The 26,337-nt window shown below is 33.0% G+C and overlaps 4 protein-coding genes and 1 long non-coding RNA gene across 5 annotated transcripts; 3 read left to right on the top strand and 2 right to left on the bottom strand.

Annotated features, from left to right (window-relative positions):
* The first annotated feature begins 557 nt into the window (after positions 1 to 557).
* On the top strand, positions 558 to 1,058 carry LOC120173664 (monothiol glutaredoxin-S6-like). The gene has a single exon (XM_039180756.1). It carries the CDS (start codon positions 632 to 634, stop codon positions 938 to 940), a length of 309 nt encoding a protein of 102 aa, XP_039036687.1. The 5' UTR covers positions 558 to 631; the 3' UTR covers positions 941 to 1,058.
* A 2,805-nt stretch (positions 1,059 to 3,863) lies between these two features.
* Positions 3,864 to 4,560, top strand: LOC120173674 (monothiol glutaredoxin-S1-like). The gene has a single exon (XM_039180761.1). The coding sequence runs from the start codon at positions 4,042 to 4,044 to the stop codon at positions 4,348 to 4,350; it is 309 nt and encodes a 102-aa protein (XP_039036692.1). The 5' UTR covers positions 3,864 to 4,041; the 3' UTR covers positions 4,351 to 4,560.
* Positions 4,561 to 5,385: 825 nt separating this feature from the next.
* On the top strand, positions 5,386 to 5,970 carry LOC120173615. Its single transcript, XR_005521087.1, has 2 exons — positions 5,386 to 5,518; positions 5,629 to 5,970. It is a non-coding gene; the product is annotated as an uncharacterized LOC120173615 (long non-coding RNA).
* Positions 5,971 to 7,069: 1,099 nt separating this feature from the next.
* Positions 7,070 to 10,518, bottom strand: LOC120173700 (BTB/POZ domain-containing protein At1g03010-like). Its single transcript, XM_039180788.1, has 4 exons — positions 10,301 to 10,518; positions 9,200 to 9,266; positions 7,872 to 9,068; positions 7,070 to 7,778 (listed from the first exon to the last, which is right to left on the bottom strand). The coding sequence occupies exons 1-4, from the start codon at positions 10,384 to 10,386 to the stop codon at positions 7,239 to 7,241; spliced, it is 1,890 nt and encodes a 629-aa protein (XP_039036719.1). The 5' UTR covers positions 10,387 to 10,518; the 3' UTR covers positions 7,070 to 7,238.
* Positions 10,519 to 15,523: 5,005 nt separating this feature from the next.
* On the bottom strand, positions 15,524 to 19,279 carry LOC120173631 (zinc finger CCCH domain-containing protein 32-like). The gene is made up of 6 exons (XM_039180728.1): positions 19,137 to 19,279; positions 18,471 to 18,533; positions 18,219 to 18,338; positions 17,826 to 18,116; positions 17,430 to 17,747; positions 15,524 to 15,861 (listed from the first exon to the last, which is right to left on the bottom strand). The coding sequence occupies exons 1-6, from the start codon at positions 19,272 to 19,274 to the stop codon at positions 15,646 to 15,648; spliced, it is 1,146 nt and encodes a 381-aa protein (XP_039036659.1). The 5' UTR covers positions 19,275 to 19,279; the 3' UTR covers positions 15,524 to 15,645.
* Between the last annotated feature and the right edge of the window lie 7,058 nt (positions 19,280 to 26,337).

The following is a 26,337-nucleotide window of genomic DNA, read 5'->3' as shown; positions in this document are numbered from 1 at the left end:
TTATTATAAAACAATTTATATATTTCAAATAATAACCCAATTAATTAACCTTGAGGTATAAAATGAATTGTGGGTCGCTATAAAATTGTATGCAGTGCCTGTGGGCTAGTCTTCAATGAATTTTACCTTCACAGGCTTTAAATTGTATAATGTATTGAATGAAAGAAACTGGACTCATAGTCCAACTTTTAACTGCCCATTTAAGCCCCAGAAGCTCTATACACACACACGTACAGAGAAGAAAAGTAAATTCCCCATAACTGTGATATTTATTCAAATTGGTGGTGGATTGAAAGTGTTCCAGGGAAGGGATAAAGTGATCATGATGGATCCAGTTGTTCTACCATGAGAATATATTCTGATCTAATAAATTTTTTACACAAAAAATTTATGCAGAGATGATAGCAATATCATCTCATACAGCTCATTGGAGGAGCTAACCAAACACTGTGGCATTTAGCTATTGATATGGATGCTATTATATTATAGTTATCGAATAAGACTTTTGAAACGCCAAGTCATTAAAAAAATTAGAAATCTATCACTGTTAAAAGCAGTTTTAAAGTTTCCAAACAAGCTTCATACAGCTCTCAAATTAATTACCAAAAACGCTTCTCCGCTGCATATAGCAATGGATGTGGTCGCAAGTATGGTTGCAGACAGGCCAATGGTAATCTTCAGCCGGTCCACTTGTTGCATGAGCCACACCATCAAGACTCTCATCGGTGACTTCGGGGCGAACCCAACAGTTTACGAGCTCGACAAGATTCCAAACGGGAAACAAGTCGAAAGGGCACTGCAACAGATGGGGTGCAATCCCAGTGTTCCAGCTGTTTTTGTAGGCCAGCAGCTCATTGGAGGAGCTAACCAAATCATGTCCCTCCAACTCAGGAACCAGCTTGCCCCATTGCTCATAAGGGCTGGAGCTATATGGATTTGAAAGATAAACTTCCATTAACACAAATAAATTGATAAATGTCTTTGTTCTCTGTGTTTGTGTCACTGTCGTCTGTCTACATAATTTTGTTTAGAGTCCTTGTACACCATTTTGGGGCTGAACAGGGTTATATATTATACTAGTACTTTCATTGTACTAACCTTTCTATGCTTAAATAAAGGTATATTTGCTTTAACCTTTACTTGCATTATAGTTTCACTTTGACCTGGGAACACTTAGCACATAAAATATAAACAGTACAATATGCTTTAGAGTGAGCAGACAATGTAATGGCAGCATGAACCGATAAAATCAGGGATGACCTTAAATTTAATTCCATAAAATCTAATCATACAACTGATAAATACACCTCATAACACCACTTCGAAAACTGAACAAAACTAATCATGCAACTTTGACACAAAATCATTGGACATTTTGTGTTTGTTGAAGATGTTAATGCTAAGATCATAAAACGTCCAAGTACAACATACTTAGACGCGAATCAAGCGATCTCAATAGTTGAAAGAGTAGTAGTTATCTCTAGAGGTCTCGAGTTTGAATACGAAGTTTGAACATTTATTGTCAAATGATTTAGAATCTTTAAAACATATATTATTTCACATTTACCTTATACTAATAAGAAAAAAAAGGGGCCGGGGGACATAGTTGCAGATCAATGACGGCATTAACAATAAGAAGTTGTGTGGTTGGCTGCACTAGCTACTCTAATCCTGCCTCGATTATTTTTCAAATGGTTTGATGACGCGCGGTTTAAATTTATATTTTTATTTTATCATAAAGATTATTTTAATTAGATGGCTTTTATTTGATGAAAATTATTAAATTAATTAAAATAATAAAATTAAAAGATAAATTGGTACAAAATTTTAGATTATGTCATGTAATCTTGAATTATATATGTGATGGGATGGCATGAGATTACAAATTATGTTAAACTTTACCCGTGATATTCATGAATCAAACGTTATAAGTTTATAATTAAAATCTGAAATTATATGATTTATATCATATAATCTTAAACAATATGAATCAGCGCATAAATACTTTAATCCTGCTGTGTCCATCAACTTTCACGTCGAGCATGAAGCTAAGAAACATGGAATGGTGAGCATGTGGTCGAAGCTAACGAAGAAAACAATTGCTCCATATATGCTGCTAGCTGTTGCAGACAGCCTCCTCAGGGAAAGTGACTATACAATATTCAAGCTTCCAGTTCTAGACGATGATTCATTTTAATATTTGCAGATAACTTTCATTTTCTTCGACAACTGTAAAATGCCATTTTCTTTTGTATCTTCGTATATGGAAAATCTTCTTCATAAACAAATATTCTCCAAAATCTTACTGATTTGTTTTGCTTGGAAATATTTTTAAAAGAACGATAATAAAATCCCAGTCGCTGAGATGCCAGGAGCCGACTTCGCATTGTTGCTTATCTTTCGTCGTTGTTCTTTGTTTTAGTGGCTCAAAGTACTGCTATATGTACAGGCGAATCCACCAGAGTTGACATTCCCACACTGTCAGTTTCTTCACAATATCCGTATGTACTTGTTATCTTCATTGTCACTCTCTCTCGTTCATGCAAATCAAGAATATTATACATTTGTGATGGAAATATTTTCTAGTGTGCTTTAGGAAAAGGAAAAAAGTCGATATCTTTCGAATAATATTCTCTTGTAGATATTACTAGTAGCATATAGATCAATCCATGCAGGTGCAGAATGCATGGCAGCTCTTCATGCAAATATATACATATATATAAAAGATATGTATTAATTGACCCCGGCCTTTCGCTTTATCTCGAGCCAGGTTTGGCTGTACGTGCTCAAATGCTATAAATATTATATATATACACTGCACACACTTATGACACGTTTTATATTTGGAAAAAGTGAATTGGTTTTGATGCTATCAACAGACAAAGAAGATAAGCAGATGCACCATAACTGTGAGTGTGATTCAAATTGGTGGTGAGATTGAAAGGGTTCCAGGGACAAAGTGATCATGATGGATCCAGTTGTTCTAACATGAGAATATATTCTGACCTAATAAATTATTTAACACCAAACAACTATGCAGAGAAATATGATGATAAACATAAGCTATCTCACATCAGATACATGATCATGATGATGAGAAGATGAATTAAAGCCCAATAAACCTCATTCTTGAATGGTTAGTCAAAGGACTAATAAAAGTAGTAATTTCATTTGTTAATAAACCATTTGATAAATATTGTGGAGTATCAACACAATGATTTAATGAACTTACCTATTGGAGTCCCTTATTTGCATTAGTCAAACTGCAGATGAATGGCAAAAGATATGTTAAAGAATCATTATCTAGTCATGAGCCCGCCATTTTATAAACTAAGATTCGTGTTTACATTGAAGTTGTTCTTTTTTTAGGTTAAGTCTAGACTTCTCCATAATTTCAATCCAAATCATACGGTGATTTCCAGTGGTTGTAGGCATTTCCAATAGTTGAGTGCACTAACAATGAGGTGCCATGTGAAGGCATCTTCTTCTTGCTTCTTTGTACGGTCATTACGTTTGTAGCTTTTATAGTAAGCATCTGATCTTTTATCTCCGTTTCCACCCCTTTTCCCTTTGCTTTCTCTGTTTGGAATTTATGCGAATCATTGGATAAACCCAACTTCTTTTTCCACTTCATCAGAGAGATGCCGCAAAAAGATAAATAAAGATTGAATAAGAATAGAATACGGAAACACTTTGCTCTCTTTGCATGCATTTTGCATGTTAAGGATACTGCAGTCATCTAAAATAAAAAATATATATATTGTCAATATTTAATGTATTTTCATACTGTTGTGCAATGTTAGTACTGACTACTAAATGCAAGGAGATGTCAAAGTCTTTATCAATTTAATCATCAAGGGGCATATGAGGGAAGATCTTTTGGATGATTTTATTCCTTCTCAACACTGTTCGTGGACAGTATAAATAGGCTTCCAAGGTGGCTAGTTCTTCATCAAGCCTAAGCAGTTTTAAAGTTTGCAAAGAAGCTTCATACAGGTCTCAAATTAGATACCCAAAAACGCTTCTCTGCTGCATATAGCAATGGATGTGATCGCAAGTATGGTTGCAGACAGGCCAATGGTAATCTTCAGCCGGACCACTTGTTGCATGAGCCACACCATCAAGACTCTCATCAGTGGCTTCGGGGCGAACCCGACAGTTTACGAGCTCGATGAGGTTCCGAACGGGCAACAAGTTGAGAGGGAACTGCAACAGATGGGGTGCAATCCCAGTGTACCAGCTGTTTTCATAGGCCAGCAGCTCATTGGAGGAGCTAACCAAGTCATGTCCCTCCAGCTCAGGAACCAGGTTGCCCCATTGCTCATAAGGGCTGGAGCTATATGGATTTGAAAGATAAAGCATACTCCTATTAACTCAAATAAAGTGATAAATGGTTTTGGTATATCTGGGTTTCCCTTTTGGATTTTGCATGTGTCAGTCTGTCTACATACTTTTGCAGAGAGTCCTTGTACCGTTGTACGCTATTTTTGGGGCTGACCAGGGTTATATGTTATAGTATTTACCTTGTACTAACTTGTATTTTTACTTGCATATGCTTAAATAAAGGTATATCTGCTTTGTGTACTGCATTTTGTGGCTTGAGCCTTGATATGGCATTGTATTTTCACTATGACCAGGGAACATTTAGCACATAAAATACAGTAGAAGAAACAGCACAGTGAGCTTTAGAGTGAGCAGACAATGTAATAGGCAATATAGACTACTAAATTGATGCTTCTTGTCATCTAATCTGGCTAAAACCTGCTATGCACATCAGCACAATGATTAAATTGGCCTAAATAAGCAGTAATTGATAAAAATATGAAAGTCTAAACACCACCAAAAGGTGTTTAGTAAATATATTTTTAGTTATATTCATAGAGCATAATCTCATTGCAAGTCTTCATCAGGTTATAGCCCCTATGTAGATCATCAGCTAGTTCCACTGAATAGAAGACAAGGAATTAATTGATCAAAAGTGGTGAATTGGTGAAATTTTGAAGTATAAAAGTTTAATTGAATGTAAAAGGAAATCAAGGACTTAATTGATTTTTTTTCAAAAGTTAAAAAACTTCTAACTTCATAAACTTTTTTTAAAATTAGGGGTTCAAGTCCACTCCAACCTGTATCATTCAATAATTTTCAATAATATAAGTTTCAACTGATTTTCTTTAAAGAGAATTTCAGATTCTAATGGCGAAAGTGTAAACTATTTGGACTGAGGGTTAGGGACTAAATTATGCGAACTTAAGTGTAGAAGGAAAATCACAAATTGAGAATATTATAGGGATCAAAAACATAATTTGACACAGAAATCTAAAAGCGAATTAGTTTGATAAAACGCTGCATTTCATATACGGTTTAAAATATGGAGGTTTGCTTGTTCCTTCGCGGAGGCTGAAAAATCCACCCCCCCCCAATTTTTCTCAGTCTTCTTTCGAATTGGAAACGGTACGGATGAGATGCGAGCTTCACTTTCTCAATTAGGCAACATATTGCCCATTCCGAAGCTCTTCAGGTACTACAAATTTCATCCTTGAATTCCTTTTTTTTAGGATTTCCGAATTCCCAGTCTCGAAAAAGATTGAATCTTTTTTTTGGTCTCCTTTTTTCTCTTATTTTTTTCAGGCAATTGGAGCAAGAAATGGAAACCGTAATCAAGGTGTTACAACCTGGACCCCTGGGGATTACGGAGCACAAATTATAGGCTGAAGAAATTCGCGAGGCAAACGCTACTGTTCGTAGAGCCGTCGAAAATTGGCGGAGGAATGCAATTGTAGAACAAAGAAACGGGGTTTTGAAAGATTACATTCACAGGTAAAAAATCATCATGCGGCTGTGTTATTTTCAGTGTGCGATTGATAGAAGGAACTTTGAAGAGAATGTTAAAAGTAAAAAGTTCTGCTTGATGTTTATCTTGTTATGTAGACTTTGCTCTCAGTTCTGAATAAAGTTAACCAATTTTCCTTTGGTGGAATTTTTCGTGTATACTGATGAAAGATTTTGTAACTCAAAAAAAATGGACAAAATGGTTTCTTTTCTGTTACTGGCTTGCTCTTCCCGATACAGGGAGAAAATCTTGCTATGTAGTTCATATGTTTTTTAAACGGGAGTCGGCATAAATGAAATAATGCTCGTACCATCATGTGGTTATCTGCTTTGAATTTGATCCTACAAGGTATCTGCCATGAGTTCCTGGATTTGGAAACATTGCGAGCTGCTGTTTCTGATACTTGATCGGGTATTCCTTGTGGATGTTTCGACAGCATAGAGTGTGCTATCAGGCTGAATGCTTGAATCCATGGTTATGCCATTAACGCTTGCATGTAATTCAATGCATGGACAAGGGGATCAGTTGATTGCTACTCGTTTTTATCATGCCAAAAGGAAAGAAGAGATGGTCATGGTCTTTATTTATTTGCAGCCCGGCATCAGGGATCAGTTGAGAAAGTACTTGTGTTCCATATTCATATTACTTCTGCCTTGTATGCAACGAGACTATTTGATGATTCACGTGGAGGGCCATAACCTGATGAAGACGTCCGATGATAATTTGCCAGATGAATACAACTGCTACAAGGGGTTGCCGGCGAAAGCAATATGCAGCTGTTCTTGTAGATTGAAACTACCATACCAAGTTCGTACTTTTCATGACCATTCTGATTCAAGCTTGGCCTTTCGAAGCTACTAATTGATAGCTCCAAACATATACAAACGGTTCATCTTCCTTGTTGTTTTCCCAGATTAAGATTGAGATAAAATATCTGTAACAAAAGCAGTTGCAACTCCAATATAATTCATCTGTTGGATCTATATAATAACTTAAAAAGCACACTGATTCTTAAAAGATGTTCGATTGAGTATTAATTTAATTAACATCAATACTTTTAAAGATTCTTAAAAGATAGAGATTCAAGTGAATTTGAACTCAGAATGTTAATAAAGAAAATGACATAAAGCTGTTCCTTTGTCTACTTGGATTCATATATAAATTCTCGCAGTCGCACATTTAAGTTACACAAGTTTTGATTGAGAAATGCCCCTTCTCTCGGGACTCTTTTTAAAAATGTCAAGGCAATGATCTCACTGAACAAGGCAACCCCAGAATCCAACACTCAAGAAAAAAATATTATATATATATATATAGCTACTATCAACCCTGCAATTAGACCACAAATACCACACTACATGCACATATAATAAACTATACCCTCTTTCTGTTATCCACACCTAGTTGACTATGATATCGAGTGACGCCTTCGCCTGTGGAACAAGAACCGAGATTCTGCATTTGGTTTACCCCCTATAGGCTTCAGATTGTTGATCCTGAATAAAGAGTTGAGCTTGCTTAATTTCTTGGTGAATGATTTGAATATCTTGTTAGCAGGCTGAGACCTGACCAACTCTTGTTTCATTGACACATGATCTTTTTCGAGGTCTGTTAGCCTCATTCTCATCCTTGCAACTTCGAGTTTCAGCTCTCGGTTCTCTCTTCTAACCGATGCATAGTTGTCTCTCGGCGAGATGGCTCCACTCCCTGCACCGCTGCTCGATCGTTGAGGGAACTGGCCGTTGATTGCACCAAAAAATAACTGATTGTGTCCTCCGTTCATTGCGTTCCGAAGCCTGATTTGCTCAAAATATAGCACTTGGACAGCCATTTGCACTGGTAACCTTTCATTTTGTGCTGCATGACTACAAGCTTCTTGAGATAATTTCTGACAATCTATGGTTTGGCATAGTCTGTATCGTTCAGAATCTTTTATGTTTGGATGAACCTGTAAAAAGCAAAACAGAAAACGGTTCTAAGAATGCCTAAAGATGACATAGTTATGGGACAACTAATTAGTGTTTTCTTGTGAAACCCTCACCTTGAGGAAGATATCGACAGCTCTGTATAATCCATCGCTAACGATGCGAGCATGGTCGGGAAGTAATTCTGCAAGTGCTATGAATTTTGCTGGCAGCAAATTTGTGTCCAGTGCAACTTCTGCAATATAAGTGTCCAGTAACTTCGATACTTTGAGGATTGAACTTTGTTTGGGAGATCCCGGGCTGTCGAAATTGTATGCCATTTCACTTTCATCTCTCATGGGATTATCTTCATCATCATCCTCATCCAAGTTCAAAAATACGGAGAAGATCCTTAAAATTGACTCTGTATCATACAAGGTTGTATGATTGGTTCCATGTGAATTGGATGGTATTAGGATATCTTCAAGAATTGCCTGGTCTAGTTGCAGGCCTATCCTTCTCTCAAGATCCGATCTGCAAGAAGTGGATACCGATGAGGCTATTGCGGTTTTCAGTAAACTGGAGAGAAAAGACATGGGAACCAAACTCTTCCTTGATTGAGTCGGCAGTAAGCTAACTATGGCTTCAACAATTACCCTTTGTTTCTTTTGCAGCTCTAAGTCCAACAGGCTTCCCCTTATCAAGTGATGATCCCTGAAGACCAGACCTTGTAGAGAATTATGGGTGTAATTTATCAAAATTTTGCTGATCATATCCTGTTTTAGACCCTTCGACTTCACGGCCGTTAAAACTCGTTGGAAGAAATCAAGATTAAGAACCGCCAGAGACTTTCCCCACCAGTCGGATGGTGTTTCTGGTTCGATGTTCGGCATTGCTTTTGATGGGAAGTTGTGATCAAGTTTCAATAAGCCTGAAGTGAGCTGCTCTTTGCATGCATTATTCGCAATTGCATTGATAAGCCTATTAACCATGTTGATCTCTTCAGATACAGGCAAGAGGTTTTCGCAACGGTGAAGAACAGATATCGAGCTCGATATATTTGGGAGTACCAAGTCTTTCAGATACCCTTCTGTCCGAGCTTCCAGATTCTTCTCCGCAAACTCTTCTGTCATTTCCAGGTAATGAGATGCACATCTTAACATGGCAACATTCGACAACGTAATCTCGATATTTATTCCATAGCAGAACTTTGCAGCTAGCTCAAATGCTTCTGGTCCACCAGGAATAGAAGAGAGATTCATAAGCGAAATCACTGCATCCTTCGCTTTGATCAACAATTTACGGATTCTTCCACTACGAGAAACAAGAGGGAACTGAAAAGAAAATTTACAACCGCATGACTAAAGCTTCTATCACAATGGTGCAACAATTTTTTGGTCACAAGGTAAACATCTTTCAAATACATATTGGCTGCTAAGGAAATGCCAAAACAGTTTCAGCTTACCTTGTGAAGTGCAAAGCTTGATGCTCCTACTTCAATGGTGAGATCACTGGAAACATCAGAAATAGGCCTGCATGATTGATAACTAGGTTAAAAAGGATGCTGCAAAGAGACAGAAACTATAAAATTAAAAATTAAAAAAGGGGGAAGAAAGATGAATGAAATTCTACATGCTTGTTAGTGTAAATAGTTTAGACATCATATTGTTGCTTGAAATAATAAATTCCACACTGCTTCAGTCAATTGTAATTGTTTCACTGAACATCTCAGTCAATGGAAAAAGAAAAACATGGAGGACCCCAGATAGGGAAACTGACAAGAAAATAATTATAGCATGAGTGGTGTTGCTTAAACAACACTGCATGCAATAAGGATCATGTTTGCATATCAAAAGGTTAAAAAAATCTAGAAGCATACACAGCAGAATTGGTTTTAGTTTGGAAGTGGAAAAAACAATTAAACTATTTTACATTCATGAATATGAATTGCTGGGAACCAAACGGGACCCTTAATTTGATAGCTGTGTGTGTTTTTGTTGCATTCTAAGAGAATATAAAAACTGTTGATAGGGTAGCTTATGAGAATATATCAGGTTGTATTATTGATTTTTTAGGATAAGAACACATCCCCATGTCCGGAAACCGATCCTCATTGTTCCGTCACTTCGGACGGAAGACTTCCGAGGTCAAGATCTTGGCTAAAAGGGGTTATAATCTGTCAAAGTCTACATGACTGTATTCAATCAGAAAGTGGTTCTGTAATTTACTTGAGGGGGGGGGGGCTAAGATGAGCTGAAGCCATTGATATAAGAAAAGGCTGAAATCCATGTACTTTTCTGATAACAGTTATTGGAAAAATTATTGCACCCTTTATATAAATTAGGAAACTAGGAAATAATACATAGCAATATATATACTCTTGTTGTGTCAGAAATGAAGAATCAAGTTGGAAAACATCACTTTCCAAAATTAAATAAAACATCTGTACCATTTTACTCCGGTTTCAGAAAATGTTTTGGGATACTGAAAATAACCTTAAAAATCACTCTGCAACAAAGCTAGTTTTCCCATAAACAACAGCAACAAAGAAGAAGAAAGTTATTACCATTCAGTGGCATGCCTTGAACTTGGACGAAAAGATCTCTTTCCTGATATCGTAGGTTTCACTTCACCAAGAGTAATAACACCCATCTTCTCAAAACCCTGGAAAATCTCAGATTTTAGCCCAATGAAAGTTATGAACCACAAGCAGCCACTAACAAGTTAGCAATACTTCATGGTTTCTGTTGCTGACAGGTTGTTGTTTAAGGACACCAAGTCTCTCCTTCTCGTAATGATCTATATTATGAAGGAGAAAGGCTGGTTTCTGGGGTGAGGTGAAATTAGAATTCATTCAGGATTAAAAGTGTGGTGATGGCTTTAAAATATACTTTTAATGAGTGTTATGTACACAATGTGCTTTAATCTAAAGTCATTAACTATTCGTTTGTTTGTACTTTTTAGTGAAAGCCAGTGAGAGTCATGTTTTTTTTTATGAAGAAAAAAAATATTGCAGAAATCCTAAAGGGTTGCAGTGCTTGTTAGGGATGTAATCATGGCTAGTGAAAGCCACCCATATAAAATATTAGCTTAATTAACTTTTATATTATGTGTGAAGTCTTACTAGAGTAGGGAATTAAGAGGATGAGTTGGATCACATGTTATAATTAGTACTATCTCTCCGGGATTGTCTCAGAAAAAACGGGTTAATATACGGTTAATATACGGCAGTATCGGATACATTAAAATGTATTTAATAAATTCGGTTTAGCGGTACCTATTATGTTGACAATTAATAATGTTTTAGGTAGAAAATATGAAAAACTATTAAAAACTTTGGTAACCGGTAAACTTTGGTTATCGGTAAGTATATATCCTTTTTATAAAAGTGTCCATACTTTTAACATATCAAGTAAATTTTACCGGTTTTGTCATAATGAATCTGGTTTTGTCATATTTTTACATGTTATATTGTAAAATATCTATCCTTTTTATAAAAGTGTCCATACTTATTTCACTGTGAAAATATATTTATTATTATCTTTGGTTAATATTGTTAAATTTAAATTCTAAATAATATTTTATAAAATATCAAAACAATCAAATAATTTTATGTGTAAATGAAATTATTAAATTAATATTGTAGGTGGAAAATATGAAACACTATTAAAAAAAATTGAAACATAAATTACATAACTTTAAAAAAAGTATATATCATTTTTATAAAAGTATCCATATTTATTTCACTATGGAAAACATATTTATTATTATATTTGGTTAATATTGTTAAATTTAAATTCTAAATAATATTTTATAAAATATCAAATAATCAAATAATTTTTTGCGTAAATTAAATTATTAAATTAATATTGTAGGTGGAAAACATGAAAAACTATTAAAAAAAATTGAAACATAAATTACATAACTTTAAAAGAAGTATCGATCATTTTTATAAAAAGTATGGACACTTTCAATATAATAGGTAAAAATATGATGTAATAGGTAGCGCTTATATAATGTAATAGGTAGCGTTTATATAATATAATAGGTAGTGCTTATATTGTAAAGTATCTATCCTTTTTATAAAAGTGTCCATACTTTTTTCACTGTGGAAAACATTAATTTAAGGTTATCTTTTGAGTGAGTTTTAAGATATTAATTTAGTAATTATAGGCGTCTAATGATTTATTTTTTACGTTACGATATATATTATTATTAAATTAAAAATTCTAAGTATTATTTTATAAAATATCAAAACAATCAAATAATATTTTGTGCAAATGAAATTATTAAATTAATATTGTAGGTGGAAAACATGAAACATTATTAAAAAAAATTAAAACATAAATTACATAACTTTAAAAGAAGTATCGATCCTTTTTATAAAAAGTATGGACACTTTCAATATAATATAATGTAATAGGTAAATTTGCAATGCTATCGGTATAAATATACCGGTTTACTTATAAAATAGGTAAATATAAGCGCTACCTATTACATTATATAAGCGTTACCTAGTATGTTATTGTACTTTATAATATTTTCGGTTAAATAATATAACATAACCGGTCTAAATTTTAACCGATCACTTGTTTAACCGATCACACCATATATTAACCGTTTTTTAGGGGCCGCACCGCAGAACTACCCACTACTCTCCTCTGTCCATATTACATCACTCAAAACTACTTTAAATTTTGCAGATATATATATAACCTTAAATTAATGTTTTCCACAGTGAAAAAAGTATGGATCTCTAAATAAGATAAAATTATTCTGGCAATTTTTTATTTATAATATTCAAGCTAAGAATTTTATTAAAAAAATCGAACTCTTTACTACTTGACTCGATAGAGAGTGATAATGAAATGTCATTTTTTTCTTGGTTAGGCTTGATAACATCTTTATGTTGTCCTCCTTTGTGTTATGTGCATGACTACTCAAATCCCATTAGGATTATTGGCTTTTGGGGGAATTTAAGGTTTGATTTTCATTTATTGTTTATATTCTCTCTTAGGTAGGCACATCATGAGCAACTTATAGGTCTCTTGTGACAAAAGACATCTTAACTTTTTACTTTTCTTTCTTTTAAAATCCCATTTCTTTATAGCACACCTCTAGATTTTTAAATGTTTGAACCATGCATTATGACCTTGAGCAGCTACACCAGAAAAAAAACAGCTTAACAAAAAAATTTTAATATGTTCGGGTTCGGGTTTGAGTTTTTTTTTTTAAGAATGTCCCATTTATTAAGGGTTGATTTTCTAGACCACGGTGGGGTTGAAAATCTTTTGACATCAAAATACAAACCTGTATCAGCCAAGAAAATGGAAGGGCAGAGCCCAGAGCTGGACATTGATACCAAAAGCCAAAAGGGAATTTTCTTTTGCCCCTCTTTTTCATTTTCTTTTCAAATAAAACACAGGTGAAGAGGGGAAAGCAGCTTTGAATCATTAGTACAGAAGGTGGATAAGCAAAGCAAAGTTGGTGGCTACAATTATAGTTACAGGAAAACATGTGAGCCCACCACCCTATGATATTATCATAGTAACTTGCTGCAAATAAAAGGTTGTTGATCATCTGGGGGTGTATGTATATGCCTAATTATGACTTACTATAATCATTTATGAAATTGAACATTTTTAACCTGTTCTGCACTTACTGGTCTTTGCCATGCTCGAATCAAAGGGGTTACTTTCAAATCATTGAACCATCGATTGTCCAAGTGTCTTCTTGCACGTGGGTTTGTTCATTAAGAACTGCTCTTCAGCTCCATTTATTCACATCCTCGCCTACTTTGAAGCCATTTTCTTATAAGAAGGAAGCAATTAAGAATATAAAAGAGTGGGAAATAGTTTGATATTAAAATTTTCACTTAACACGGTTTTGAGTTCGATTCTTGACATTTCTATCCTCTTGTCCGAAGATTTGACCGTCCAAGATGCATTGCAAGTATATATTTTGTAAAAGCTATGCCTTTTTGGTGTAGGATTTAAAAAAAAAAACAGCAGTAGTTATGGATATAAGGGAAACTATACTGTTGTTTTCATGCAAGTAAAACATGGGGGTTATGGCCATTTTGGCATAAGTTAAAGCAAAGCAGGACTTTCAACCTTGAGGTTCTTAACCTTGAGATCGTGGGATCGAGTTCAATGGAGGGCATTTCATAATTTGGAGGTCTCCTACGAAAGTTGCTCTCAACCTAGTGTTGGGGGCAGCTTACTATCTTACCTTCCCTTACTCCATTACATATAAGAAAAAGGGACGATCACTTTAAAGCAAAGCAGGAAACAAGGCTTTGTCATCACAACAGGGAAACACTTAAAAAGTGATGGTTGCGCATGTTCAAAATTTAATAGTGATTTGTTCAATATAATGATATAAGCTTCGAGTATATATACAAAGAATGTAATGCGTGCCATATCCATTGAATCCGGTGAAATCCAATGATTGACTATTTAATTTCACCTATTTGATTTATGTTATTGTCCCTAGGGATGGACATTTAAACCCGACCCGACGGTTTCCGACCCGATCGGGTCGGATTTTTTTTAAAAAAAAATTTAGGATCGGGTCGGGTTCGGGTTTAGGGTAAAAAAATCCGACCCGACCCAACCCAAAAAATATATATAATTTTACCCTATATTTTTAGGGATAATTATAATAATACCCCTCTATATATAATTTTTTTCAATTAAGTCACTGTTTTTATTGAATAAAAATATTTTTTTTTTATTTCGAGTCGGTTCGAATTTCTATATCATATATTTGGGTCGGGTTGGGTCGGGTGAAACCTTGTTTTGATCGGGTCGGGTCTCGGGTGGAGGCTCTCTTGTTTTCGGGTCGGGTGGACCAAAAACCCGACCCAACCCAACCCATCCCTAATTGTCCCCTTTAGCACTTCAAAAGTATTTTGGGGTTTACAAATTTCGACTTCAAATATATTTATTTTATAATTTATGAACTTATATTTTTTTATCAAGACATTTTAATCATTAATAAATGCATCCTCATTTTTTTTATAAAAATCAATTAAACTCCTATATCATGTTATCATTTCACATCGTGTCACATCAATACTATAAACCATTACATCCACACCATAACACGATTTATATCAGTCAAAGAACAATATTAACGAAGAGTTCAAAGACTAAATTAATACAATTAAAAACAAGATACAACATTACTAATTTAAGACAACTACAAGGGCAAAATTACCCCTTAAATATTTGTTTATAAATAAGTCGACCCCACGTAGATAGTACTTTGTCCTCGAGTCTAGAACATAAGTTGCAATGAATTGTCTTCATCAATCCTTTCAAAGTTTTTCCCACCTACACCCTCAAACAAAAGCAGTAATACCGACACCTGCATGGAGAACAATCCAGGTGATGCGTTCATTGGCAAATGGAGTACACAAAACATCAAGCTCAAAGGATAGTCACAGGCTTTATGTTGTGATTATTTGGAAGAAAGGGATACAACTTCATACGCTGCTGCTACAACAGCTTATTACAGATAATATTGATGGTAATAAAAAAGACAAAGCTAGGCATAAATAAATACAATCAGTTCTATTCTGAGGTAATGCAGATTGGTTGATAAGGCCTTGCACCTGGTAAATGTAACTTTGCACAGTTGACTATAATGTACCCAGATCTATTAACAGAAAAAAAACTCAAACCATATCTGCCAGATAATGAAGAATGGCTCTAGCATTTTACATCAATTTGTGCGATGAACCTCACCACCCTGTCTTGTGCTTCTGCTACTGCTTAGAGGAACAGAACTCTGATTTGAAAGCTGCAAATCGGAAAGGGGAACAGATCCTGTCTGCGAAAAAATCAAGCCAACCGAACTAGTAGATGTGCCAGCAGAAGAAGGAATTCTGCTCAAATAAGAATCCTTTTAAGGCCCTGGAATAAGCTCTGGATGTAAATCAGAAGAGGAAGAAGGTGCCAATGTAGCCAGTAAAGACCCAACTTGATAAGGAGCAACGGGCATATCAATGAGAGATGATGCCGATGGACTAAATCTTATTGTTCCCACAGGGTGATCGAATTTGCATGTGTACCCAAACTTGCAGTGCCCATTCTGTAAGTAGAATGAACAAGGCTGCACACCCTATTTACAAGAAAGAATCAAATCACCCTGTTTACCTTTAAGACTAGGTAAGGTGAAGGAAACCATGAAGAAATTATTATCTAACCGACCTTTAAGACTACACCTATCTTCCTGTTATAAACAAGGAATGAAAAATAGCAAAATTGAAAATTCCATAAGATCGAGTAGCTGCAATGGACTAGACATGATATATGATCAGTGATCACTACGGTAATAGTCTATCTGAAATTAGGGGAACATGATAACCAGAGTGAGAACTTGCAAAGGTTGATTTAGAAAAACACTACAACTTGAAGTATGCATGTTATTCGGAAAGTATAATATCTGGAAAATACAACAATTCGAGAAGAGACAAGAATATTTTGCAGCAAAATATAAAACATTTTCAATGGATAACAGATATTATCAGGAAAAAAGTGAAAGATCCATGTTACTAATAACATATCTGATAAGTATGTTACTAATAAAATATCTGATAAGTTGAAGAGTCGTGATAACTCCATTATAGATTTTCATAGGATTTTCTATACAGATTTGATCGCCTAGTATATACTAGATCCTCTCCTAACCAAATTCACAGTAAGACAAATGATGTAAAGGAGAAAGAGGGATTAAAAACAGACTAAACACATACACCTCATATAAATGTATGCTGTTTCTCAATCAGGCCAAGTTGGTAAGAGTGACTGAGACAGAGGCCTATCAATTCCACCACTGAATTAGGATGGGTGCAAATAAGGACCTCATTATATAAAGTTAAGGGTGGCTATTAAATCGAACACAAGTTTTTTCTAACCAAAAACATACTGAAAATATTAAATAAGAATAAAAAACCTTGATTATGCCCTCATATAAGGCATAAGAAACTTTGGTGGAGCTAGATTGCGTAATTTAATAAACCTCCTAGCAGCTACAAAAAGGCATGCTACTCCCTACCATGAAATTGTAGCAGTTTTCAGATGATCTATCTTTTGGCCACAAGAACATTAAAAGGTTTCAAAAGCCTCAACCAAAGTGCTCCATCATATGACAAGCTATAACCCTCACACATTTTCCTCAAAGAATACTTCTATTTATCCAAAATTAATTATGAAACTTTGACAAACCTAAGTCATCTAGTAAGCAATAATTAGATTCCTGATTTCTAAAGGCCAGCAAAAACCCTTCAACAGTAGATTATTTGCAGATGTAAACAATAAAAGTGTTAAACGTGAATGAAGAAATCTCAAATCTATTAATTATAACCATTATTGGAGGCTGAAGGCTTCTCAATCTTACACTTGAGCATTGATTAAAAGTGAAAGCAAAGGACAAAAGGCTTCACTTCCTTTCTTTCCTATCCAAGGAACAAAACTTTGAACTCCATAGTAATCGCAGACTTCTAGGGCAGTCACTCGAAGTCAATTCCAGAGGTATTTACAATATATTAATCTAACCAAACTTACTTTAATAAAGCAAGATTTTGAAGTTGAGATCCGTATAAAAGAAAAGCCTAAGTGACAGCATTCTAACAAAATGTCATCTTGAGCATAAAACACAAGATAAAGAGATTAAAAGTGTTCACGTACCGGACGTAAAGGAAGTCCCATTGAATTTAGGGCACAATTTGTTCGTGGAACAACCCTGTCTTTGGGGTGATGATACCTACAAGATGATCGAAATCTACAATCACCGATTCTCAAATAGTATTGGCATTCAGGTTCACCGGGTCTCTCTGGGAATGTTTGTTCCTTCTGGTTACTGCTTGAAGGATCAGTAGAAGAGGAAGAGGAAGGATAGGGTCCTGCAAGTGAGGGTGTCGAAGAAGATAGTTGCGTTGGTCCATAGAGTGAAGTTGCTCCAACAGCAGGTTGCGCACCAGGAGAGAGTGCTGGGCTTATGGGTGCCTGCACAAAGTCAAAAACAGCTTCAGGAATGCCATATACTTGGGCATTATTGTAATGCAACAATGCTGATCATCCTACCGAATAATGACTCCAACCCGGAATAGGAACCACTCCAGGGGAAAAAAGCACAGGACCATAAGCCCCTTGAACATATGAACCAGGCATTAGTGGAGGCCTTGCCACTCTCACACTGGTGGATGCTCCCCCATATTGTTCAGGCATAGGACCCGAAGGAGACTGCACCGACTGATAAAATTGAGGTGCAGATGCTGGCATTGATGTGCCAGCTTGCTGAGGATGATGGAATTTACAAGTAACACCAAATTTGCACTGCCCCATTTTCAAATAGTAGGAGCACTCTTCCTCGTCCTGATAATAAATGCACATCAAAATGGTTCTGGAAGTTTTTAAGAATACTCAGATAGATACATACAAATTGATAAAGAAAAAATGAGAAGAGATCATCCAAACCGGTCGTAATGGATATCCATATATATTAAGTGGAACGTGGCTAAAAGATCCACCTAAATGTTTTGGATGGTGAAACTTACAGGATGCACCAAATTTACAAGTCCCAGTTTTTAAATAAAACTGCAATAACCACAAAAGCACAAGTTAGGGAAAAAATAAAGAAAAGGTCTTTGCAGCACTAATTAGCAAAGGGGTTGATTGATTCATTAACAAAGATTTTGCATTTTTCCATAAATATTTTTTTTCTTTTACCTGGCATGCGGGTTCCCCGGGTCGTTCAGGGTACTCCCCTGTAGCTCTTACAGCAGCCTCAACCTAAATGACATCACAACCAAATAAATATGAGCAACTAAACTCTGACAAGAGGCTTAAATCGAAGTACAAGAGGAAAAAAATCATTCCAGACATCTAACAGATCATTAAGAATTATACAAGAGAAGGTCTACTTGTATTACCGGTTTTAGAGAAGATAATGAAGAAACACACAGGCATATGTATTATGTTGGAGGCAATTTGTTTAAATCCGGAAAAGAGCATGTCAATCATAACTTGTAAACTGAAGTGGTCAGTTTCTATTTTGAGAGAAATATCCCATTAGAAATACTATCTCTATCAATATCCCTATGAGTTATAAGGGACAAATTCTAATAACTGCGGAAAATTGCTTCATTTATCCACTACTACTGTGATAAGTTCCTTATTCCTAGTGCATTTTGTACTTTTATAATCAATATGAAATTGTTAAAAATAAACTCACTTAGTTACACCTCATCTGTAACATCAATAAATACTCTTCATTCTATTTCCATTAACCAATATCAATCGAATGTAAAGAACCAGACAGTGCAACCGAAGTCAATAAAGAACAAAAAGGAAACCCACATTTACAGAAGCAAATGATAAAAGGATTTTACTTACAGCAGCACGGTTGCGAGGGTGATTGTACCGGCACCTACTACCGTACCCGCATAGACCGGTTCGCATGTAGTAAACACAGTCAGGTACCCCAGGTCGTTCCGGGTACGATTCAGAACCTCTCAACGACAATTGCCACATCGATTCTGCATTAAACCAAAAAAATACTAATAAAACACCTAATTCACTCTCCATATGGTAAAACCCCTAAATCCCCATACAAAAATAAGTTTTACCAATGTGATATCGTAACAATGCGGGTAGAAAACCGGAAAATACCTTCCAAGCCAGTTCCGGGACCCGTGGGGCTCCATTAGGGCTGGTGAACCGATTGCGACCCATTCCGTATCGGGTTTCGACCGTACAATTCCATCGGAAACGGATTCTGTTTTTTCGTTCCGGGGTGGGGTGGGGCGGGGCGGGTTCTGTAACTTCTACCTTACCAACTACAGAGAAAAAAAGTAAAAATAAAAAATGGAGGCTCAACAGAGAACAACGGAAGGTTCTAGAATGGACGGAGAGAGGTCGATCGATGGTGGAAATAAGCTGACAAACACCAAGGAGGAAGAAGAGAGGTAGAGATTATTTGATTTCCCTGTATTTGAGCTTTTGACTTCTGTTATCTCTCTACGTTCTCTCCCTTACTCCCCAATACCGTACGTCTGGGTTTGGTAGGGTGTTCATTCGGTTAAAACGGTAGCCGACCGAATCGAATTAATCATAATTGAATTAATCAAATTTTTTGTTTTTTAACTGTTAATTGAATCGAATTTTTTCCGAACATATTAACTGAACCAAATAAATTTCGGTTAATTCGGTTAATTTCGAATTAATCGAATTTTTTTAAAAATTTTCTAATTTATATAAAAATTAAATATTTTTAATTCAAAAAAAGTTTATAATTAATTTAAATAATATATAATTATAAAATAAAAATTTAGATAAATTTTTTAATTAATTAATATTGATTTAAGTTTAAAAGTTATTTGATCTTAAATTATTAATTGGGTTTTAAATAGTTTGGGCTTAGCCCATATTTTATATATAATATATTTAATATTTTTTAATTAAAAAACAGTTTACAATTAATTTAAATAATATATAATTATAAAATAAAAAATTTATATACTTTTTTAATTAATTAATATTGATTTAAGTTTAAAAGTTATTGGATCTTAAATTATTAATTGGGTTTTAAATTATTTGGGTTGAGCTCATATGTTATATATAATATATTTAAAATTTAATTTCGGTTAATTCGGTTAATTAACCGAATTCGAACCAAATTAACCATTAACCGAATTCTAAAAATTTTCTTAACCGTTAACCGATCGAACTAATTCGGTAACCGAACCGAATTAACCGAACTAATTCGATTCTGTCGGTTAACCGAATTAATTCGGTTATTTGAATACCCCTAAGGTTTGGGGCCTTTTTTTAGTTTCGCTTATTTTTTCATTCTTTAATGTTTGGTGACATTAATAATTGATAATTTAATTTAATAAACAAATGGACATAAATAAGTATATGAACTTGACTATTTTTTAAGAAATTGGTACTTAGATTTATAAATAATTCTCAAATCAATATATAAACTTGAAAAAACTTCAAACATTTAATAATTAGTGTTGATATTATATTTTAATAACAAATCAAAACGTGATATGTGTCACTTAATAATATCATTTTAACGGATTTGCAACGCATCAGTAACTTGATTGATTGTAAGATATCAAGTCAAGACATTTATTAATTTGATTAATTTTTTAAGATCGTATATCAATTTGAGATTAAAATAAGTTCATGTACTAATTTAAGAAAAACTATGAAACTCATATACCTAAAAATATATATTCCAAACACTTTAAAATCTTAATGTTTGAATTTAATTTGGTCTTGTAATGAATGACTGGTACATATGGTTAGTTATTACAATAGTAAGCATCTGAAATAAAATAAATATCCTTTCAAGTCTATATATGTGTACTATATTGTAGGTCAGACTTTGTTTTCAGTCCCTCTATTATACTTAATTTTTCTGTTTAGTCTTTACACATTAGTTCGATATAATTTGATTTGTTAACTTTATAATATTATTAATTAACTTAATTAAAATTTTGATGTACTTTTTGAAAAATTATTTTTCTTCAACTAAATTTTTATATTTTAGCAGAAATAGTTAACTGAAGATATATTTTGGATTGAATAAATGAAATTATAAGAGCAAATAACTAAATAACGTCTAATTAAAATAAAAAATTAAATTTTAATTTATTATGATATAGGGACACAAAATTGTAATTCCACCTATACTATTTCACTTTCCTTCCTGTTGTTTTGTTGTGTCTATCGGATCCTTTACCCACATAATAAAAAACCATCTGGGAAATTGTTTACTTTTCCGCGGAATTGTTCAAAACCCGGGTTTAGACATACACAAGAGTAAAACGAGCAATCGACACTTGTCTGGAACTGAAATTACCTGTATAGCCTTGTACTTTGTTCAAGTGAAACAACCAGATTTTAATCCAAAATTATTATTTCATATAATGTTGCTAACAAAAATATTTTTTTCAAAAATGTTAAAACAGTGATATATGTTATATATTTATTTGCTTTAGTTTTTAAAAAAAATATTTAAACATGATTGTTATCTCCTAACATCATTTATAAAATATTTAAAAGTGATATATCAAATTCCAATTCTTAGTTCAAATTAGAGGTGAACAAAACTCGAATCGAGAAATCTATCTCTTCGACCCGACTCGTAATTTTATAAATTTTACTCGACTCGAGAAAATTTTAAATTCAAGTCAAGTTACAAAATATAACTTGAATAACTTAAATTTTTTAATAATTAAAAGGTTTAATGTTCAAGTTTGAGCCGAGTCTCTCAATTATATATATATATATATATATATATATATATATATATATATATATATAAAGAAATATACATGTATTGTATATGATTATATAAAATTATTTAAGTTGAAATCAAATTATATCATTATATTATTTTTTATAACTAAATTTAAACAGAAACTTGAACAATTAAATTCAAATTTTATAAATTCAACTCGACTTCAAAAAAAAAAATAGCTTTGAATTATAAAATATGACTCGTCAACTCAAATAACTCAAAAATTTTTACTCAACTTGATTCGATCGAACACTCACCCTTAATTCAACTGATAATTAATTTACAAAACTGATTACCTAAATTTATGAATTCTACAAAAAAAAAATCGAACTGATCAAAAATCAATTTATTCAAATGTAAAATTGAATCGATTTTAATTTACTTGTGTTAAATAGTAACCAAGGAAGGCATGGATTTCCTCTCCAATTCATAATTATTTAAATTGATTGTAATATATATATTCTTTTATCCTCATATTTTCTCTAGAAATTATCCTATTTATATGCTGCATCCTTTTTTTTCTCTTTTTTTGTAATTGATATCAGTATTACCAGTGTTTTAATTTTGGAGTAATAAATATCATAATATTCATTATCTTTTATTTTAGTATTTTTCTTAATTTTAAAACACATATTTATTATTCTACTTTACTTTTATCTGAGTAATTTTTGTGTGTGTATGACAATAGGTCTTTTTATTATAAAGCAAGTAAAATACATACACAACATAAAACTTTATGTACAAAAGATAAAATTTATAGAAGATCAGAAAATTTGTATAAAGGTAAAAATTATAATTATATTATGCATATTAACTCTAAAAATGAAGATAGTATTACATTTATTAGTAAAAAAAATAATAGTTTAATAGATATGACTTCTATATATTTTGTAAATTGTATAATAAAGTTAATAAAATATGATAATAATTAGTAAATTAGAAAGGATAATTGAGTTAGATTTTATAACAACCTAGAATTTTTAATTAATATTCAAACATTGATTTAAATCATTATTAAATAAATTAATTTGAATTCGGAAATTAATTGAGCCAAGTTTAAGCTTGAAAGGATATGAATTTTTGGGCTTAATTGGGTCAAATAGAAGTTTTTGGTTTTTATAATAAGGATAAGAGACTAATGATGTAATTATTCATTAAGAAAAAGGACACTGGTTCTCCCTTTGTTTTCGATAATAACCTTGAAATTCAAATACTTTTATAAATGATATATGGAAAACCCATATTATAAATCAGAAAACAGATGTTAGAAAAATTCTTACACTCTTTGAACTTTTAGTTAAAGAAAAAACTACTAAAAACATAAGTTTATGATTTACGTTTTTAAAAAAATTATATAGAGATTTCAAAAAATTGGAATTAAGTCATTTAGACATTTTGGAGGTATATGTAGGGATGGGCATGGGACCCGAACCCGACGGGTTCCAACCCGACCGGGTCGATTTTTTTTAAATCTGGTTCGGGTCGGTCAAGTCGTTTTTTAGGTTATGTTTGGGTCGGGTTGGGTCAGATTCGAGTTTAAGTTGAAAAATACCCAACCCGACCTGACCCGGAAAAAAATAATTTTACCTTATATATTTATAAATAATTATAATAATACCTCTCTCTATATTATTTTTTTCAATTAAATTAATATTTTTATTGAATAAAAAACATTTTTTATTATTTAAGGTCGGGTCAGATCGAATTCGAATTTTATCTCACAAAATCAGGTCGGATTCAGTTCGATAGGGATTATATATTTTTTGGGTCGGGTCGAGTTGGCCAAACCCAAACATCCATGCCCTTCCCAAGGTATATGTCAATATTTATTTAAAATTTGGAGAGAAAAAAATAAAAGTATTGAAGATATATATATCCAGGCAATTTTACTTAAAAAATATAACACTCATTACCCATTATTTATCGATCTAACACCATTTCTGACCGTGTGGAGCGAATACGCGTTTCAGGAGGTGATTCTTCCAAGGATTCAACTGATGTGGGTGAAAAGCGTGTTGTAGGGGATGCGTCTTCCAATGGCACGTTTGGGGGCACACGCTTTTGCCCCAATTTAAAATGGTTTTATACAATTCAGGGTTCAAACCGACAAAATGTATTGAGATATGGTTAGCATCCAATTGCAACAACATCTCGCTTTCTATTATAAATGTAAAAAAAAGTAAGTATCACAAATAATTATTAAAAAATAAATATATTATAATTATATAAAAACAATATAATATAATATAATCATTAATAAAATTAAAATATATTTAAAAATATTAAAATAAAATAAAATATAATATTTAAAAATAATAAAATAAAATTATTAAACACGTTTAATAAAATATTATATTTAATAAAATATAATATTTTTTACAATAAAATATTTAATAAAAATATTTAAAAATACTTTTTATAATATATTAATTAAAAAATTAATTATCAACTATTAAGAAAGAATTAGCTCAAATAATATATATATTCGAATTATATTAGAGAGAGAATAAATTTTGGTGAGAATATGAAGGGAACGGGGTGAAAGGGGTTTATATGGGAGGAGGAAGAGGGTGTTTGGATGGGAAATATGGACGAGAAGGAAATGCGCCTTCCGACGTAGCATCTTTTCCTTGTGAAGGTAGACCCCTTGCAACATGTCTTTGTCACCGTGTCACTGGTTCAACAAAACCATCGGAAGGCACCCTTGGAACGCGTATTCCCCACCGTGGCACCTAGTCAACAGAATCCATGCGAAGGCACCTCGAAAATGCGCCTTCGTTCTATTATGTCATAATGGGTGTTAGTTTAGGAAATAATAGAGAACTGATTTTAGATTAAGGATATTTGATTTTTATGACGATTTTTAAGTAAGATTGCCCTTTGCACTACTATGAAATTATAAATTTAAAAAAAATCTATTTAAAAATATTATAAAAATCCTATTTAGTATCAAGTACAATCATGAATGAACTTGAGAACTAAAGCTCAATATATACTTTATAGAAATATAAAAGAATTCTCAAACTCATGACTATTTTATTTTACTCTTTACTCTTTTTTTATTTATATTTAATACTATCGAACTATTCGTACATATTGTTAAACGACTAAGTACAAAAATAATGACGTAAAATATCAAATATTCAATTAATTTCAGTTTAGATAAAGTTTTAATAAAAAAACTTTTTTCATTGCATATAATTGAAATTGGGTTTCAACCGTACGATTATCGAAATCATTTTACCTATATGAAATAAACTATAAATCTTGATGACTTTCTATGCGGTTAAAAAAGATAAAAAAACATTTAATTTTTTTTTGAAAATTATATCCACGAGACGTAAGAGATAAAAAAAAATATTTACATCTCTATATATAAACTATCATATTTTATATCCCTTGCCCTAAGTTCTTAGGGGCTGTTTGTTTGACTTTGAATAGAATCATTTAGCGTTGAATACTAAATCGTTCAACATTCAGCGTGTTTGTTTCGCACTTCTGAATGATTCAGTGCTGAATGATTCAACAAAACAGTGCTGAATGATTCAATATCAAAGTACATTCTGAATGATTCAGAGCCATTATCAAACAACATGTCATATTCAGAGTTAATTCATACAGAGCATCTGAATCATTCAGCGCTTAATTATTCTGAATCTGTTTGTTTGACTCTTAATGACACCATTCAGCGCGTTTGTTTCGAACCTCTAAATGATTCAGTGCTGACTGATTCAAAAACACAGTGTTGAATGATTCAGCACAGAAGTACATTCTGAAAGATTCAGAGCCATTATCAAACAACATGTCACATTCAAAATTAATTCATACAGAACCTCTAAACTATTTAACATTTAAATTACTTAATCATTTTAAAATAAACAAACAGCCTTTTATTGTTACCGCTTTCAGTTCCCATGCTTCTCATTTAAAACATTTTAAGAAGACAGTTGTACACATGGTTGTGTCGTGTAAGCATGGAATTGGGCGATGGGATACGACAATTCAAACTAGTCTTTATCTTAATGTCTTCCACTAATTTCATGATGTGCTGTGTTTGGATGACAGGGACATCCCTTTTCAACTTAAATTCCTCACATTCTCCTTTTTCACTTTTATACAAACAATACCCATGAAAAGTCGGACTTTGTGATTACCAAAAAAAAAATATATATTAAAAAACGGTAAAACATGTTTTTTAAATGGGGACGGTAATTTATCATAAAAAATATGAACAATATATATTTTTCATAATAAAAATGTAATAAATAAATAAATTTATAA

The sequence above is a fragment of the Hibiscus syriacus genome, unplaced genomic scaffold (genome assembly GCF_006381635.1).
Source record: "Hibiscus syriacus cultivar Baekdansim isolate YM2019G1 unplaced genomic scaffold, ASM638163v2 tig00111983_pilon, whole genome shotgun sequence".
Lineage (NCBI taxonomy): Eukaryota > Viridiplantae > Streptophyta > Magnoliopsida > Malvales > Malvaceae > Hibiscus > Hibiscus syriacus.
The sequence above is the reverse complement of the archived record's forward strand: the minus strand, read 5'-3'. Positions and strand labels throughout refer to the sequence as shown.

Excerpts from the sequence above, each read along its gene's own strand:
- LOC120173664 (XM_039180756.1), top strand. The coding sequence starts at position 632 with ATGGATGTGGTCGCAAGTATGGTTGCAGACAGGCCAATGGTAATCTTC.
- LOC120173674 (XM_039180761.1), top strand. The coding sequence starts at position 4,042 with ATGGATGTGATCGCAAGTATGGTTGCAGACAGGCCAATGGTAATCTTC.
- LOC120173700 (XM_039180788.1), bottom strand. The coding sequence starts at position 10,386 with ATGGGTGTTATTACTCTTGGTGAAGTGAAACCTACGATATCAGGAAAG. Across the intron at positions 9,267-10,300 it reads TCAAGGCATGCCACTGAATG|GCCTATTTCTGATGTTTCCA; the intron begins GTAATAACTTTC and ends TCAATCATGCAG. Across the intron at positions 9,069-9,199 it reads CAAGCTTTGCACTTCACAAG|TTCCCTCTTGTTTCTCGTAG; the intron begins GTAAGCTGAAAC and ends TTTTCTTTTCAG.
- LOC120173631 (XM_039180728.1), bottom strand. The coding sequence starts at position 19,274 with ATGTGGCAATTGTCGTTGAGAGGTTCTGAATCGTACCCGGAACGACCT. Across the intron at positions 18,339-18,470 it reads CCGGGGAACCCGCATGCCAG|TTTTATTTAAAAACTGGGAC; the intron begins GTAAAAGAAAAA and ends TGGTTATTGCAG. Across the intron at positions 15,862-17,429 it reads TGGGACTTCCTTTACGTCCG|GGTGTGCAGCCTTGTTCATT; the intron begins GTACGTGAACAC and ends TCTTGTAAATAG.